Here is an 18,768-nt window from a genome sequence, read left to right on the forward strand (position 1 = left end):
TACCCTTCTAGGTTCTTGGCTGAAAACTCCCTCTAGTAAAAGATAAGCAGGAGAAGAACAAACAGAAATAGAATGACACATTTACTCCTGTCCCCAGGTGAGATATCCAGGAAAACTAATTCCCTGGAAATGGCCCAAATCACCACCTTAAATACCATCTTCAGCTAAAGACAAAAGAAAGATGTTGGGGGTGGGGGCTGCAGTTACTGGAGGTGTCAAAAGCATAGTAAACAAGAGTAAGATTGCTTTGCAGGGTTAGATCATTGCCTTCTTGACTGAGAAGAGTTCCTAGAGATTTAGAATCATCCTTTGCTTCCTAGTTCAGAGAGGGAAACACCCTTACAAACGGAGATCTCCCTTATAGATGTAAATGTCTTTTACAAAGAGTAAATTCTTCATTTTCAGAGCTTTCCCTAAGTCTGATATTTCTTAAAAATAATCAGCTCAAGATAATCCCTACACCAAAGAGGCATCTTATGGGGTGGCATATTCTGCTCCTCTTCATAAATAAATGATAACACTTGAAAAGTGTAATTAATATCATGTTAAATGTTTTCTTTTTGTCTGTTTAAGAGTTGCTAACAGGTTCTCATTAATGATTGGGGATTTCTCTTGCCTCTTTTTGTTTTTAAGCTCACTTTATTAGGATAACACTTTTCAATAATCATTGGACTTTTTTCTTATTATCATTAACACCTCTCCTAGAAATACAGGTATCATTCTCATCACTGTCATCAAAATATTTATTGTTGTTTAGTAGAATGCCTTTTATTTTGGGAGTTTTAAAATCTAAATTAACAGAAGTCGATCATTTTTAAAGTCTCATTTTTAACTTCCATAAAGCTAATCTCAGAACCAAAATATCCTTTGAAATCAGTGGGAAGTCTGTTCACTGAGCTTTGGAAAAGATAAAAAATAAGCTGAAAGAAAGTGACTCTCACCAGTTACCTCATGTCCATGCATTACTTTAATCTATTTTAAATTAGACATTTATTTTAAGCATATGTTCTTGTATAATGCATAACCTATTCAATCAGTCTTTGGACAGTGTCCTCTTTTCTTAATTGTTTCTATTTCTTCCAAGATTTAAAAAAATTCTGATATTTAACCTTTCATTTTTTTTAATTCTGAAAAAAATCCTTCTTTGTACAGCTTATTATTATCTTTTTAGCATTGCTTTAAAAAACTTTAAAACTATGTCTCCTTTACTCAGATCTTGAGGAAAATTCTACTATTAGCCAGAGTGGGGGTTCTCTACCTTGGCACTGTTAAAGTTTGTGGCCAGATAACCCTATTGTGGGGGCTGTTCTGTGTATTGTACAATATTCAGCAGCATCCTTGGCCTCAACCCAACTCCAGGCCAGAAGCAGTGCCCTACTAGTTGTGATAACAAAAAAGGTCTCCAGTTGTGAACAAGTGGCCCCTGGAGATGGGGAGCAGAAGGGGCAAAGTTCCTCCCTGCTGAGAAACACAGAGTTAGGGTGTTTTAGGCTTGTGTTTCTGTTTTCAATCATGATTTATGAATGAATTATTCTCTGAAGCATTACAGTGAATAGGCCTTTCACAGCAGGATTTCTTTTTTTTCAGTCAGTGTATAGATAAGGATGTGAAAATTAATAGAGGGAAACCTCATTAAAATGGAATCGGAGACTAGAAGGGAGAGCTGTCATGCATGTACCACTGGACGTCAACATAGATCCCAATAGGAAGAGACATACCTGTGTCTCCGGCAGGAAGTGACATTACTTTACTACCACCAGCAGGAGGAAGAAAGATTTTCTCCTTGCCTGGCAACAGCTCAGCCAATGAGAGACGATCACAACTCAGCCAGTGAAAAGCCACTGCACTTCAAACCCCCGGTTTCCTCTAATGAACTTTTTATTTATAACAGCTCCTTCCAACTTCCCTTTCTGCTCTATAAAAGAATTTCCTCTCCTTTGCTTTACCAGACTTGCATGTGGTTCTCCATAGTTGCATATCCTGAATTGCAATTCTTTGCTGCTCCCGAATAAACTGCTGGTGAAATAACTGGCTGTTTTATTGTTTTAGGTTAATGTTCCACCAGGGAATGCAATACTTACTCCTCTCGATGCCTACCCCACACCCCACTCCTCTTATTTTTTCTCTGTGAGTAGCATCAAAAAACAATTTTGAAAGCATGTGATTATGACATTTCATGATATCAATCTCAGAAGGTCAGGCATATAACACCCCCATCCCCTGTCTTTTCCTGCTAAGCTCCATGTCACCAAATTAAGACTTAAGTATATCTTCAGCTCTTCCAGAAATGAAATTTTAAACCAGCCCATCAGGGATCACCTAATCAGCGCTAGTCAGGTAATCTGCCTGGTAGCCCCCAGCCGTCCCCTAAAGGAAAGTAACTTTGCAATAACCAATCCACTTTTTTTAACCTGGTATCACTTCCCTGTCCCTGCTCCCTTCTGCTTATAAAGTCTTCCATTTTGCACAGATCCTTGAAGCTCCTTTCCATCTGTCAGATTGAATGGTGCCCCATTTGAATCAATTTTTACTCAAATAAGCTCTTAAAATTTTTAACAGGCCTCAGTCTATCTTTTAACACTGCACTCTCGTGTCCATTACACTATTCACAATAGCCAAGATAGGGAAAACACCTGTTTAAAAAACTTCATTTTTCTCTTGTTCGTTTAGTAACACTTTTTTGAATACCCATTACTTATCAATGCATTTTTACTAAGCACTGGGGACAAACTATAAATTTTATATATAAAAAAATGATCTGGCCTCAAGTAACTTGTGATCTGCTGGTTGGAGAAAGACAGGTGGAGCAAGTAAGAGGGAGACGCAAGCGGCGCATGCTCACAAGGGAACAGCGCGGTTGAATCCGGGCAGGGCCAAGGTGGTGGGTGGAGCTGCCCCGAGGAGTATAAGGAAACTTTCCCAAATGGTTATTTCAACTAGTAAAAATTTGTAATTAACCGTATTGGAAGGGAATCTTATGAATGCATGTCTTATCATGCTTTACTTAATCAACACACACAGTCCAGGCTGTAAACTTTGTTTGGATGTTCACATCCTTTATTACAAGTACCAGTGATTGTGCAAGTGTAAAAGCAGACAGACCTCCAGCGGCTTTCTACGCTGTGCATAGAGCTGTTTGCTTCTAAATGAACTCTTCCTGAGGAGATTTTAAAATTAGTGGGTCTGATTCTGTGCGAGGAGGGCAGAACATTAGCTGTTGCTTCCCGAAGCTGCTCTTCTGCTTACATGTCCAAGTTTGTTATTTGTAATTTGCTGTGGACAGAGAAATTAGGTAAATATGTTTATAAGGATTATATTTTAAATCAAATAAAACAGATCTAGTGGTTTCACCTGACGGGAAAGTGGAAGCATTTGTGAATAGATTTTCATGCAGTTGTGCGTAGGGTGGGCTGCAGTGGATTTTGGAGGCTGATTTGTTTATTTCCTGGTTCTGAGGTGGTTCTGGTTGCATTTGATGCCTTATAGTGATATTTTTCCAACAGAAAGTATGCGTCTCTTCTAGTATTTCAGTATATAGTAGGTTCACTTTTATCCTACTTACCACCATCTTCATTTTTTATGACCTTGAATCATATCCTGTCTCATCTGTCCTTGTCTCTGTAGTCCTCACACTGAAGTCTGATATCTACAGAAGTTCCTCTATCCTCTTGGGTTAGTTGCTGACATGAGGCACACCTGGCACACTCCTATCTACCCTTCAAAGCCCAGCTCAAATGACCCACTCTGAGAAACATTTTCTTAGGTTGAATCATCTTTCTCATGCAGAATTGTCTATATTTGTATTTCTTAAACACTTCAATCCTCCTACTATAACTCTTAGTCTATGTAACTTGTTTATATATATGTACTTATCTTCTCAGTTGGAATATGGCTTTTTTGAGGTCAGGTTCATCCATGTCTCAAAATGCATTACCAAAAAAATTGTCACTTTCAGAAAGAGATGGTGTTTCATGGTTTGCACTCAATCCCTCTTTGATGACACTCATTATTTGTGGGATTCCCCTACCCAATCGTTCACTCATTCCCTCAGCCACCCCCGACACACACCAGCATATTGAGCTCATGCGTATAACATCAAAGTTTATTCTTCTTTAACTGTATGAAGTTATGCCCACTTATTTAAAACTTCCTGCATTTAAGAAACCTTGCAGATAGCTGCGGTTTATAACTCATGGTTTTGCATTTCTGTATCTGTTGGTGAGCAGTTTCATGTTGTTGGCTTAGCTGGGCAGGGCTAAGTTCAGGACTTCAGATGCACGGGAGGAAAGAGTTGACAAGCACTGTAAAGTGTAAGGGCTAGATGTCAAATTCCACAGTCTGGGGAGAGCAGGCATCTACTTGTATCGGTCAAGCAGTCATTCCCCTGGGAACATTTCTCTTCCTTTAAGGAGGTGCTGTTTACCTGTAACAACTGTAACTAGGCTGAAGGTAACTTCGGTGACTGGTCAGCAGCTCACCAAAGCAGACTGAGTCAATCACGATCCTTTCCTGAAAACTTTAAAGTCTGATGGATTGAAGTAGAACTGGGGGTGGGGTATAAAATTTGTGATTTGGGGTAAACATGGAATTGTCTCCTCTTCTTGTCTGAATAAGGACTTTTCTAAGGCAGAGGAAAACAGACCAGTGTTCCTAATCTAGGCAGAAGCCCTGGGGAAAAATCAGAGACTCCAGGACTCTTTGGGTAGAGCAATCAGGATTCAGGCTGGTACCCTGCTGAAGCCAAGCTCCAGCTAGCATCCTTGCATGTTTCTTGCTGCATCTCCACTCTTCTCAGAATGGTGGTGAAACTGATCAGGCCCCAGGTGAGTGAGTTAAGTATCCTGAGGGAGAGTAGGCAGGGGAAAGGAGAAGAGAATGGACAGTCAGTGTTTTACTGAACTTATTAATCTTGGATTGGTCTTAGGGACTCTGAATCCTTTATTCATACAAGGATTTGTCTCTGTCTAGTATATAAACTAATTTACCACTGTCCATCCAAATCTCATGGAAGCATAGCTACCTTTAAGTTGTTATTGGTATGAAACTCTATTGGTAACTTTTAACAAGTAAATAATATTTCTCTTGAATTGAGATTTGTATTAATATTTACTCATTTAGTGCACATTTATTGAGCTCTCACTAATTTCAGTCATTATAGTATATGCAAATAAAAGGTTCACTTAAACAGATAGGTTCAAAGTCCAAGTAGCTTACAATCTAACACAAGAGGAAAAAAAAACACACATATAAGTCAATACTGAACCACAATGCAAGGTATAATACAATAGAGGTCATAAAACCATTTTTAATATGTGAATTTGGTAGAGAAATAGAAGATTTTGAGCTGAGGGGAGCCAGGGCCAGCTTTATTCGAGAGCTTTCTAAAGCTCGAGTGGCCCTATCAGGTCACACTGATTCAATTGCATTCCAGATGTCAGTCAGGTTTAGGATATCCAGTGTACCCAGTGATTCAGCATATTTCTGTGCCTTCAACCTGTCAGGTAAAATGCCCTTCTGCATTTCCCAGTTTCAAGGTAGGGAGACTAAGGGTAAAAGTAATGCTTGGTTATATTTTCTAATATTTAAAAATTCAATATGATCCTTTACAAAGCCAACGTGACTTTAAGATGTTCATTTATTGTTCTGAAGGTCTCAAAGCATTTTGGGGGAGGTGTTTTTGGTAGGAATTAGGAAGCTAACTATCTCATAACTTCAATAGTACTTGTATGCAGAGTTTAGTTATCTGTGTGCTTTCAGATCTCACCAAGTTCTTAGAGAAACGCCAGGTCAAAGGACGTTGGTGAGGATTAAGGCATCTAGTAAGGGTAGAGAGAGGACTGTCCCATCAGCTTCGATACAGAAGCCTTTATGAGTGGAAGAGCCAGCAGGGGTAGGGGAGAGTGGAGAGATGCAAGAGGCAAAGGTAGAAAGGTTGAAGGAAAGTATGGTACCAAACTTACAGGTAGAACTGACAGATGCTAGAATGCAGTGTAGTATAAACAAATGAGGAGCACGATGGGTGATCAGTGAGACCGGTCAGACATGGAGACCATTCACCCACACTCCTTCACTTTCCCTTAAGACCAATGGTGTGCATTTTCAAATTTCTGATGACTTCACTGAACATGAGATCAAGGTCAACCAAGACTTTAATTTCACTTATACATGGCAGGAAATGACAAATTAGTCAGTGAATACAAATTACTTCTTAGTACAGAACAGAATAATTTTAGTTAATTTGGTTAAGCAATGAAAAATAATTGCATTGCATGGTGTGCACCAAAATGCTGTGACTGCATCCTTCCTTGTCCTACAGATTGCATTCCCACCTGGAAATTATGGTTTCACCAGCTGCACAGTGCCTTAAACACAAGACTGATTGATAATTATCTGCTTGATTGCCTGAATTATTCATATAATTATTCAATAAGTACTAACTGACCACTACTCTGACCAGGCACTGTTCTAGGCACTGGGGACAGAGCAGCGAATGAAATAGTCTCCAGTCAAGCCAGTGTTCCAGAGGAAGATGTTAAATGAGAAAAAAAAAAGCAAACAAAATACACACAATATGTAAATATATCATTTTGAAAAGTAAATCAGTATGAAAAAGAGCAAAACTGGGCAAAGGTTAGAGATAAAATGGGAGTGGAGGATTCTACTTCAGATAGGAAGGCTAAGGAAGGTCTTTTTGATGAGGTGCCTCCAAGCAGAGATCTGAGTGAAGCAAGGAAATACGCCGTGACACCTGGAGGAAGAGTAAGGAAGGAGCGTACCTGGGGAGGGGCTAGGAGGTCAGTGTGGTAGGAATGAATACTGAGGACCAGGGAGATAGTGGTGGAAAGGATATAGAGATGTCTTTATAGGCATAGCAAGGAGCTAGGTTGAAGATTTGTAGGACATGCTCAGATTTTTGATATTGCACCAAATGTGATGGGAATCGTGGATGGGTACTGAGCAGGGGGATGGCCGGATTGGATTCACATTTGACTAGGCTCATCCTGGCTGCTGTAGGGGGCAGATTCAAGAGTAAGAAGCAGGGAGACTATTTTGATGACCCTGGTGCACCATGGTGTTTTGAGCTGAGATGCTGGGGGCAGAGTTGAAAAGCAGTAGTAAAATTTGAAGTATATTTTGAAAGCACATTAGAAAGAATTTTTCGACAGACCAAATATATGATATGAATAATTAAAGTCAAGGGATGACGATAAGGATTTTGACTTAAGTACCTGGATGAATGAGCAGCTGGTTTATTGGCATAACGAAGAAGGGAATAAGCAGGTTTAAGGGTGTCGTTTGCTTTTGGGCTGGGTTAGTTTGAAACAGCTCTTAGATATCTAAGTTGTGTAGTCATAGAGTTGATTTGACACAGAAGTCTGGAATGCAGTGCTGAGGTTAGAATAGGACATATAAATTGTGGACTTTTCTGCACATGGCATTGTGTCATATGGTGCTGACTTCAAAACTGCTTCAGTTCTGCTGTATAACAAAGCAATACTCTGCACCAAGAGCTCACAACAGACAGACTGCATTTGACTATCCTCTTTACAAATCACCCTCCCACTCATACTACATAACCTTGCTTAATTTCTTTTCTCTTGGATACTTGAAGACAACTGAGAATTCTGTGTCTTGTACTCAGTGGCCACAGAGATTAACGAGTGCACCCTAAAGTACCAACGGAACGATTTTGGAACATCTCTAAGAGTTGAGATTAAGCAATTTTAAATTAAGCAGTTTTAAAGAGCTCTCCAGGATAACTCTCTTATTATTAACCCTGCTATTGGAGGGCAAATCAAGGTCATCACACCTAATCTAGCTTCAAGGTCATTCTGAAACAACTCTGACATAGTGTAGCCTGGATTGCTTTCTACCTAATATCCCTGAGGTGACTTCAGGGGACATCTCCAGGATGTGGTCATTAGGGAAGTTCAAGGAAAATATTCTGTAGATACCTGCTAAGATCCCCAAAGAACTTTTGGCGACGTAATTGCCTGGGGCCCTCCCACCTCCCCTCCATCCTTGGATTCAAGTCTAGAGACTCCTGAGTTTGCATGTTCATAATGAAACACCTCTTTTGGCAAAGGGGACATTTCCCTCTGTGCATGTATGAGTGGGTCAGGTGGGGAGAAGGGAGACAAAAGAATGGAGGCTTTTCAAGCATTTGTTGTATTATTTATATCGTTCCCATTTATGTAGGTTGAAGCAGGCTGGATGTGCCTTTCGGTCTTCACTCACACTGATAGAATTGCCTCACTTCATCCGTTTTTCCGTCGGTGGGTGCATGCAGGCTATCGGATGGCTGCCAGTGGCTGCGGGCGCCCTGTTGTCCTTTATGTGATGTCTGTGTCTCTCGGTCAGCTCTTCCACGTGAGTGCCAGCCGCTGAGAGTGGGTCATCCTTTCTGAGTTCCCACTGTTCTCTAGTAACAGTTCTATATCTTTATGGCAGAGGATGCAGTCACAGTTACAAAGGTGTTTTCCCTTGATCCATTGAAGACTCACTGAGTTAACTGAAGGTCATAAACTAGTTTCCCTTTTTCAAGGAGAGGTCAGCTTTGGCGGTCACACACGCTAGGAAATAATTTTTATGTGGCTACTCACCATATCAAGGACAGTTAATTTTCTCTTACTGGAGTGTCTTTTCAAAAACAATCAGCTGAGAGGACACATCTAGCATTGTGGCCGTATCCTCTTCCATCCATGTTATTTTGCTGTCTGAGTCACTGTGCATTGTTTATCCAGAACTGACAGCTTTTATGCTGTCCTTCAAATACTAATGTTCATTATCATACTTGGTAGAACTGTATTAGTTGTAAATTGAATTATTTAGGGGATTTAGAAAAAAATTTAGACACCTTTTAATTCAAGAATTTAAGATCAAGGCTTATGATTATCTTAAGACTATGGCAATGTACAATCTTGTGCAATGTCATTTTGACAGGTGAAGACTGAAAATGAAAGCATTATCTACAACCACATTTCTTCAATGCGATAAGTTCCTAGGGCGTTCAGGGATTACTATTATTTTTTTTTAAATGTGCTTGCTGCCTGCCACTCTGTTACCAAAAATAAGCTAGCCTGAGAGCGCTAAGTGTTAGAAGACATTCCTGGGAACTATTTCATCAGGAGCCATTTGTAACAAAGCTTTCTTGACTTCTTTTGTACTACCTCTTTCTCTACTTGCCAATGGAACCAATTTCTGTCAAAAAAGCTGGACTTTTTTTTCAAACCAGATTTACTTCTTACTGCCAAAATGTATTATGGAAAAATTAATTTATGCTGGTAGTTTATCTCAGCCATTTAAGAACATCAAACACACCATACTACAAAATTGTTTTAGGAGGCAGGAGGGTGGTCTGGGAAAAAAATAATCATTTGATGTTTGAGTGGGAAAATATGAAGTCAAGAGCTCAAAAGTTCTTTGTTAATAGTTCTGTGACCTTGAACAAGTTACTTAGCCTATATGATCCTGGCTCTTCAGCTCTGAAATGCAGCCAAGAATACCGCCCCAAGAGCGAGCTGGTTGTGTCAAAGACATCAAGGGGTTACACTAGTGAAAATCACCAGTGATTTGGATAGACACACTGCTGTGTATAAATCCAGTGCTCTATGATTTTACGGTGTACGAATTTGGAAACTACTGCACGGTTTTCCATCTAGTTCTCTGCAGGTAAGGTGGCCAGCTTATTTTAGAAAAGAACTGAGGGGACTGTTGCCCTGCCAGATGATGAGTCCTAGAGAGGTTTTGCAGAGTGGAGTTATAGAGAAACTGCCTGGCTTCCGGGTGCGAAACACTGAGATCCAAGGTTGCAGCAACTTCTGCAGAGGAGTTGTAAGTCACCTCTTACAAGGCAAGGGTGAAAGTGACAAGCCGCTACAGGACGTGACACCATGGTTCACTAGGAGGAACCACCCCGTCACCAGAATATTTACAAATAAACCCGGATACTCACTGCAGGAGGGAGGGGGCGAGGAGGGCGGAGGGAGGACGCAGGTTCCAAAGGCTTCTGCTTTTGGGGCTCTAGAGGATCAGTGAGAAGGCCCTTGAGGCAGAGGGCTCAGAGGGCTGGAAGCGATCAACTGGGAGCGTCAGTTGGTCCCCAGCGCCCGGCGCGCTCTTTTCCTTGCCGAGGGTTAGCCGGCTCGGGTGCGCCCGGGGCACCAGGCTCGCTAACCCCGCTCCCACGCGGGTCTTGGCTTCCATCATCCCGGCCCCATCCTGCCCAGCGCCGCCGCCTCCCCCTTGTCCACCCAGTAACGGTTTCTGGACCCGCGACCTCCAACCCCTCCCCCACCGTCCAACTCCCGAGAGCCGCAGTGCCGCGCGGTCAGGAGAGGGGCAATCCGCCCCGGAACCGACGTGAGCGGCCCCGGGGCGGGGTCGGTGGAGGCGGCCGAGGGATTCCCCCCACCTCCCAGTTCCGCTCGTCGTCTCCGCACCTCACCCGGGGTTTGCACCCGCCCCCTGCACATCCCCCCCCCTCCGAACGACCCTCCGCCCCGCCCCACCCACCCCGCTCCAGCTCCCCCAAAGACCTCCTCCCCCGTCCCACCCTCCTCCTCTGCGCTGCTCCTCCCCCCTTTCCCCAGGCCCCTGTCCCCTCCATCGGCCCCCTCAGCGGCGCGGCTCTCACGCGCCGCGGAGTTCGGCGCCGCCTCCAGCAGAGCCCAGCCGGTGGCTCCGCGGAGCAGCAGCCTCTGCCGCCGCTGCTGCTGGGCCCTCCGCGTCCCCTCCCCGTCCCGCCCCCCAGCCCCAGGCGCCCCAGTCCCCCCTCCCCAGCCTCCTCCCTCCCTCCCTGCCGCCTTCCCTCCTCTTTCCTCCCGCCCCCTCCGCTCTCCTTCGCCGGCAGCCCGAGCCCGGCCCGCCACCCGGGCTGGCAGGAGGGCAGCGGCGGCACCATGAGCTTTGAGGGCGGCCACAGCGGCAGTCGGCGCCACGGGGCAGAGAGCCGGGACGCCGAGCCGCCCCCTTCGCCTCCCCCGCAGCCGCCGCCGCCGCCGCCGCCGGGAGAGCCGGCCTCGGTCCCCGCGGCCCCGCGCTACCTGCCGCCGCTGCCCGCGCCGCCCGCGTCCCCCGAGCGCCCTGCGGGGCCCGGCGAGCCGCCAGCCGAGGTGGTCCCGCGGCACAGGGGCGCGGAGGAGCTGCCGCAGCCGCCGCCGCTGCCCCTGCCGCCGGCGGGGCAGGAGGTGTCGGCGGCTGGCGACTTCGCGGAAGGTCCGAGGCGCCTTCCGGAGGCGGCTGTCCCTGAGGCGGCAGCTGGGAAGGGCGACCCGGGGGAGGCTGAGGCCGGCGCGGGCGGGGAGGGCGAGCGGAGGGGCGCCGGCGACCAGCCCGAGACGCGCTCGGTATGTAGCAGCCGCAGCAGCAGCAGCGGCGGTGGAGATCAGCGCGCCGGGCACCAGCACCAGCACCACCAGCCCATCTGCAAGATCTGCTTCCAGGGCGCCGAGCAGGTAAGGCCCGGCGGGACCCCGTGGCAGCTGGCGGTGGGCTCCGGTCGGGGCTGGGCTGGCTCCCTCGCGCGCTGCCGACCTTTCAGCACCACGGACAGCGCCCACATCTCAGTTCTCCGCTGAGTCCTTGAGTGGAGGCTGCTGTGTGTTTCTTTTTTCTTTTCTGTGAAGGCGAATAAAAATGTCCCGGTGGCGAATACAGTGTTTAATTTGGTGTACGCTTCTTTTTCTACCTAGTTTTGCAGTTACACATTCCTCAGGTGCTTTAATGATAATGCTATAAGTATATATTTTTTGTAAATTGCTAAATGGATTTTGGCTTATACATAGAAACAAACCTATAGTTCTTTATTTACAAGTGTATCGTGAAGCAGATAACCTTAGGGTACAAACTGGAGGTGAGTCATGTCAAAACTAAAAAGTGCAGTCTTTCCTTTTTGTAAATTTTGGTGACAGTCTCATTAATGTGAGAAGAATGTTACCTTTTCACAAGAGAAATAAACATATACTTTGACCTTGTGAAAGAAAGCCTATTTTTTGCCAACAATGTACTTTATATGTTATTAGAAACACAATTCTAAAATTATAAGCTCCATTAGAGGTGCATGCGAACTTAGAGTAATCATGGAAATAACAGGATAATACATCTCTCACAAAATGTGTGGTCTGAGAAAACATTAGGTTTAATATACTTATAAGTAAGGAAATTGCATAAGAATATGCAGGCTTTCAGGAATATAGTGCCCTAAGTCAATATTTATGATGCTACATTTAGAAAAAATAAAAGCATAATGCTATTGCAAGCTGCTTTCTGGGATGGCATGCATTTCTTCTTTAGCAATGATCAAGAATAACTGCAGAGGAAATGCATCTGACCATCCACTTAAAAGTTATTAAAGAGATTTAATAGTACAGCTTTTCCCCAAGGGTATTGGGAGCTATATCTTGCAGACATTTTGTATGTTGGTAGAACATTTATGTCATAACTCTAAGTAATATCTTTGAAATAGTTTTAAGACTTTAGTTTCATTCCCATCAGAGGTATAAAAATTTAATTTCATTTTCTAAGATAGAGTCTGATGCTTGTATCCTTCTGAGTAAATGGCTTTGAAAGAAAAGAAAGCAAGGGTTGGATTTTTAAAACAGAGACATAAGCTAAATATTGATACTGAGTTGTTTCCTTTTCAGGGGGAGCTGTTAAACCCCTGCCGATGCGATGGGTCAGTTCGGTATACACATCAGCTGTGCTTGCTAAAGTGGATTAGTGAGAGAGGTTCTTGGACCTGTGAACTCTGCTGTTACAGATACCATGTCATAGCCATTAAAATGAAACAACCTTGCCAGGTAAACATTTGTGACATTTTTCCCCCGAAATAATTTTGCTAAACATGAGTGCACTTGAGCTCAGTTATTACTAAGAGTATTTACATATGCTACTTAAGACATTTTATGCAAATTACAGTAAAACCAAGATTTAGAATTTGTAGAGATGTGCTTTGAGAAATCTGTGACACTTTTATCTGAGAAACTCAAAAGCCGTTTTATTCAAATGGTTTCCTTTATCAATTTGTTTTTTATTGGTGAAACTATCCTCATCTTTGTTTCTAAAAGGTCAAGTTAGTAAAATGTCTTATACCCCAATTAAGTCAATTTTTTAAATTAGAAATGTTACACAATTAATTCTAGTCATATTTTGTTAATTTAAGCATTAGAGCCCTAAATGGCTCCATTTATGGAAAATGGATTCAACTAAAGCAAAATTTTACTAGTCTGGAAACTGAGATTGAACCTACTTGTTCTGAACATTCTTTTCACTTAACTAGGCTTTCTTTTTCATGTGAGGTTTTTTCACACTTAAATTTTAGCTACTTTCATTCATTGCTCTGTTCAACTACATAGTGGATGCAGAAGTATTCCCAACAGTTACTCTCAATAATACTACTGAAATTGTACATATTCTTAAAACTTTTTGTATATAATCACATAATAACACAATGCCCATAAGCCTACTAAAACCCTTGGGAAATTAGCTTTTGTGTTTGTTTGCTTGTTTGTTTGTATGGTCGAACTGATTCAGGTCCTTGGAATAGACTGGTGGAATGTAAGATAAAAAATACTAAGAATGACACCTTAAGCTAAATCAGTATAATGTATAATTGATGAGATCTAATAATGACATGGGGCTGAAGTTTAGCAGACATAAAAAAGTAGGTTCAAAACAGAGACAAAAGAGCTAATGGGACGAAAAAGAAGAGAAACTTGAAAAGTTAGGAGGGGAAGAAAGTAATAAAGTCTAATGTTCCCTGTTTCTATTTAAATTACCAAATTTAGTTTGCATTGAGCAATATAAAATAGGTGAAATTGTTAGTAATTGCAGAAGGAACCTAGAAGCTGAAATAATAATTTAAATTTCATAGTTTTTAATGTGTGCATCCTTCATACAGTTTGCAATTAATTTGCATCTCTGATAGTCAACATTTGAGGCATGATTAGTGGGCATGAAATGAAAGTATGAAATTTCTCAAGCTGACCTAAGGCTTATGAATAATTTGGAAAGAAGGCAAATAACTAATGTGGATGAGTGATGTTATCATGCCGAAGACAGGCAAGAACCTGACACATGTTCTCAGAACCTCTAATTGATTGAACTACTTGCATATCAATTTATAGATCCATCATATTTGTCTTGAAAACCAGATGGAATCATGTTCAGATAGTAGGACATGAGGAGTATAATTGAAGCTACAATAATTTTATAAATAGAGATGTGAGATGGGAAATGGAGAACTTTGAGTTTCCAGTGAAAAGCCCCATTGGAAGTGCTGTGACCAGTCTATTTCAGTTCAAGAGCTGAAATAGATTGCTAAATATTTCAGAACCTCTAACTTATGGCCACTAAATATTAATTCATTTGGGATGATTCATTTTGAAGTAAGTAAAAATAGGTCCTTGAGTAATTTTAAAACAAAGAAGAGACAAAAGTTTGGGGCAAAAAGTACTATTTACTAATTCTAATCTTACAGCAACATGAATTGATTACTACTGTATTTTGTTTCATCTTAAAAAGACAATCAATAATTATTTTAAGAAAAGCAGTTCCCCACAATGTGTATAAGATATGACCAAAAATTCAAAAGAAAAAAACTACTAAAGTTTAAAAACTAACCTGGTATTGCTGACACATTTAGGATTCATTTTGTTATGACATTCGCAAACATTGTTGTAATCTGTGGCCTAATCTGTTTGCTCCAGTGAACTACAAAATAATATTCAGAAGCAACACTGATATGAGTATGATGATGATATTTCAGATCATGCCTGAGAAAATAACTTTCCAGGACCACATTATATGCATATAAATCTCAGTATTCTTAATGTACAGAAATCAGTTATAAGGTTCCCAAAGCGCAGATTGTTATGCATATGAATAGTTTATTTTCAGATAAACTTTGACTAATTGTCTGGCACTTCCATTATTGATGACCCAATAACTGGGCACTTACTCTGATTTTTGGTTTTCTCCTTTGCTGGTGTGAGGCCAATCAGATTTAGCATTGATCACATTCATGCTTTAATGGCACGGCAGAGATACATTTTCTCAAACAGGAATGGTGTTATGGTCCTTCCCTTCACTTTCCATATCCCTTTGTTCTAAGTATAGAGCCTTCCCATAGCTGTGGTTCCTTGGACACAGAGCAGAATAAAGACTGAATGATAATATTGAGAGAAAACATTTACCCAAAGTTACTTTGTGCCAGGCACTGTTCTGAGTGCTTTATACATAATGCTACTGATATTTAATCTTCAAAACAAACCTATGAGGTAGAGAATATTATTATCTCTATTTTATACAAAGTGAAAATGAGGCACAGAATAGTTAAGTAACTTCTACTGCGTACATCTCTATCTAGTAGAAGGCAAAGCCAGGATGCATAGTCTGGCTCCAGGGTCCACGATCTTAGCCACTCTGCCCCAGTTGGAAAGTGTTCTCAGCTCCATCATAGCCTCCTGAAGTTTCTGGGTCTATCACAATTTATCCTGTGTTATGCTGAGTCAAGCAGGGTTTCAGCCCTTGTATTGTTGTATAACAAGCTCCTTAAAATACTTAATGGTTTAAAACAACAACTATCGTTTATTATCTCTTAAGAGTCTACCTGTTGATTGAGATCAGTTGGGAGGTTCTTCTCTACATGTGGTGTCATTCTGGAGCTGTACTCATCCATCAGTTTGACTGGACTGAAACAGCCAAAAATGGCTCACTCATTCTACTTGTTGTTTGTGCTGGCTGTTGGCTGGAAGCTCGTTGGGGCTGCCAGCTGGTACCTCACTTCTCTTTCTATGTGACTTGGATGTCTCACAATATGATGGTTGGTTTCCAAGAGTGTGAAAGTGGAAGCTGTAGATCTCTTAAGGCCCAGCTTTGGCTCAGCAGACATGGTTTTATGTCTGCTGAATTCCGTTGATTCACGTTAGTCACAGGACCAACCAGATTCAAGAGAGGGAAAAATAGACTCCACCTCTAGAGTCTGCCCTTCTTTAAAGAGGATGGACATCTTTAATCTACCATGGGAGAGAGCCTCTAAAATGGCACTATCAACTTACCCTGGGCTCTGTATTTGGTCCTCATCAGGTCCAGATCAGTCAACAGCACCACAATTACTTCTCTCCCAGGGCTCAGAAATAAAGAAGGTTAAAAAAAATATATGGGAGTTTACTCTATCAGTGGTGCTTGATACATATCCTCAAGAACTTTCAGAAGTGATTATTAACATGATGCACCTCTTGGTGTTCAGAGGGACAAGGGGACAGAGAAGGAACGGAGCAGCTAATCAGGAAACAGGTGTGCATGAGGGAAATATGTTGCAATGAGTCTAAAACCTTAGCTTTCCTTGTTTTTCTCATTGAGATTAGATTTTTTTGAGAATATGTGTCTAAACCTTCCCATTTTGTGAGATTTTTAGCGATGCTCAGCAACATGATCCAGTAGAAAACTGATGATGTAGCCTATATATTTAAACCTTAATTACTGTATCATCAGCAGTAGGAGTTAATTAAGACATTAGAAGTAATTAACATGCATTTACCTTTCTACCTACTTGCAGAATCTCTTTTATTGATTAACATACTCAAGATGATGCATTAATGTTATCTTAAGAGTAAAAGCTAATTTTGTTTTGAATCTCATAGTATGGTATAAAATTAGTGGAATCTAAGAACACATAAGACCAAATTTATTTTGAGATGTTGGTGATATTCTAAACTAATTAAGCTAGTATATTCAAGTTTATGAATGCTTTCAGTACTTTTTCAAGAGATAGAAGTGTTTGAAGAGATAACATTTACTAGATAAAGTATTGTATGGGAAACTTTAAACTTGTTATAAGAGATGGACTATAAAATCTAAACAGAAAAACAGAATGTTAATGGAAGACAATAGGTATGCTACCTTGCAAGAGTGGCTCAACTATTTCTGCCTCAGGCAACTCATCTATAAAAAATAACAGTGGCACCTATTTTACACACACTTTGAGGATTAAATACATATATACATATGAAGTGCTTAGAGTAGTGCTAGCACGTAGTAGGTGCCATTTTAATGTTGGCTCTGATTATTTTTACCTGTTTTGTCATTTAACAGATGGGGACCTTCATTTGCTTACAGCAACAGTGCTTACAGGTCCCCGTTGTTTCCTTCAGTCTGTTGCCACCAAAATGAAATTAATGACTCTTCTTTCCATGTCATTCTTTGCCTCTGTCTTTTTACTCCCTGCTTTTTGTAGGAGAGCCCACCTGGGTTTCTGACCAAATTTGTTATTGATAATAAAGAATGCATCTGCATATTATTAGCAAGTCAGATGTAATAAGATATAATGATCTCAGCACATGGGAACATATTTATTCTCCAGGTGTCCCTCCCCCTGGGTCTTTATTGAAGTCTGCTCATAATCAGAGTCATGAGATGCTTTTGAAGAGGCCAAAGCACAGGACAGTGCTATTCAGCATTGTCATTGGGCACCCGTGTGTGTTTGTGCTTTGGAGAGACCCCTGTTGGTTGCGGGGTGGGGGGGGGTGAGCAGAAGAAGCCCCAGAGCTCCGCGAGTGGCAATCACAAAGGCACAGGCAGGTGGCTGAGCATCAGTCACCGCGAGCAGTGGGATCCCTCCGCTTTCCTTCCTCCTCCGTTGCTCAGAGCACCAGGGGAAAGGACTGGCAGAGGACTTGAAGAGTAGGGATGGAGACTTGCATGAGGCCACCTTCCTCTGCAGATAATAGGGCCCTGGCCATTTTCGCTCACCTGTAACACTTGTGTTAGTATTCCCCTTGCTGCTTTTCCTTAAAGCTCATATGATGGGCTGTCAGGAACAAGTCTTCTTACAGCAGTGAGAATGACTGGAGGGTCTCCTAGGAAGAAGGAGGACTTTGAGAGTCTTTTTTATTTTTATCCATAGTCTTAAAACCCTGGGATTTATCATGATAGTTTGGAATTAGAGAGGAAGTTGGCACCAGGTAGGTTCATCTTGGCTACGTTTCTAAGGTACAGCTTCTGGAGCTATTTGCAAAACGTTTAGAACTTTAATGAACTTCTTGAGGACCTTGTGATCATTATTTTCTTAAATGGGGCTCTGTCCTGAAAGGGGTGTTTCTTCCTTCAGAAGTGATTAAGTTGTTCCCATGATGTCACTGATGCAGTAGAAGAAGCTGACGAATTATCATTGAAAACTGATTGTGATTTTGAAAACGTATTAAGAAAACATCAGAGCATGAATTTTATCAGCATTGCATGCTATCATTTGAAATACTTCAGGTATTTGCATTTTATGGATTAAAAATGTCTGCAGGCATACAGCCTGGTTGAAGTGGTAAAGCCACCCCTTTTCTTTCACTTTTTCTCTAACTGTTGCTCTTATTAACATTCTCTGTAGGTTTAATAGCAAATAACAGGCAGAGGGGAAGCTTTTTATCACCATGCCTGAATAACTGAGAAACAATGGTAAAGTGTAATATTTAAATGCATGTACTGACATATTTTATAGATAATTAAAAATGTCTAAATAAACTAAGAACACATCATGAGGCAACCCCCGGCCTTTGAAATTATTTTTGTTTCATTTGCTGACTAATTCTTAAAACACTCAAGTCTGCATTTTATTCACTAGAACAGATTAATGATCCTCTAGTGAATAAAATACAGAAATTGCACTTTGTCTCCTACTATAGCCAACTTATTTACTGTACAGGCCATGTGTATGGTGATTTTACAGTTTGCTTCAAAGCCAGGTGGTCCTGAGACGGCAGTAAAAAGAGATGGAGG

General features: G+C 41.7%; 1 protein-coding gene and 1 long non-coding RNA gene across 2 annotated transcripts in view; one reads left to right on the top strand and one right to left on the bottom strand.

Moving 5' to 3' along the window:
- Positions 1-3,030: 3,030 nt before the first annotated feature.
- LOC140695718 (uncharacterized) lies at positions 3,031-10,205 on the bottom strand. Its single transcript, XR_012071553.1, has 2 exons — positions 9,956-10,205; positions 3,031-3,273 (listed from the first exon to the last, which is right to left on the bottom strand). It is a non-coding gene; the product is annotated as an uncharacterized lncRNA (long non-coding RNA).
- A 448-nt stretch (positions 10,206-10,653) lies between these two features.
- MARCHF11 (membrane associated ring-CH-type finger 11) overlaps positions 10,654-18,768 on the top strand; it is a 104,609-nt gene continuing 96,494 nt past the window's right edge. Inside the window, exons 1-2 of the mRNA XM_072958833.1 lie at positions 10,654-11,456; positions 12,645-12,800. Coding sequence (XP_072814934.1) covers positions 10,902-11,456; positions 12,645-12,800 — 711 coding nt within the window. The 5' untranslated portion in view covers positions 10,654-10,901. The remainder of the gene's footprint in view (positions 11,457-12,644; positions 12,801-18,768) is intronic.

Source organism: Vicugna pacos, chromosome 3 (genome assembly GCF_048564905.1).
Source record: "Vicugna pacos chromosome 3, VicPac4, whole genome shotgun sequence".
NCBI lineage: Eukaryota > Metazoa > Chordata > Mammalia > Artiodactyla > Camelidae > Vicugna > Vicugna pacos.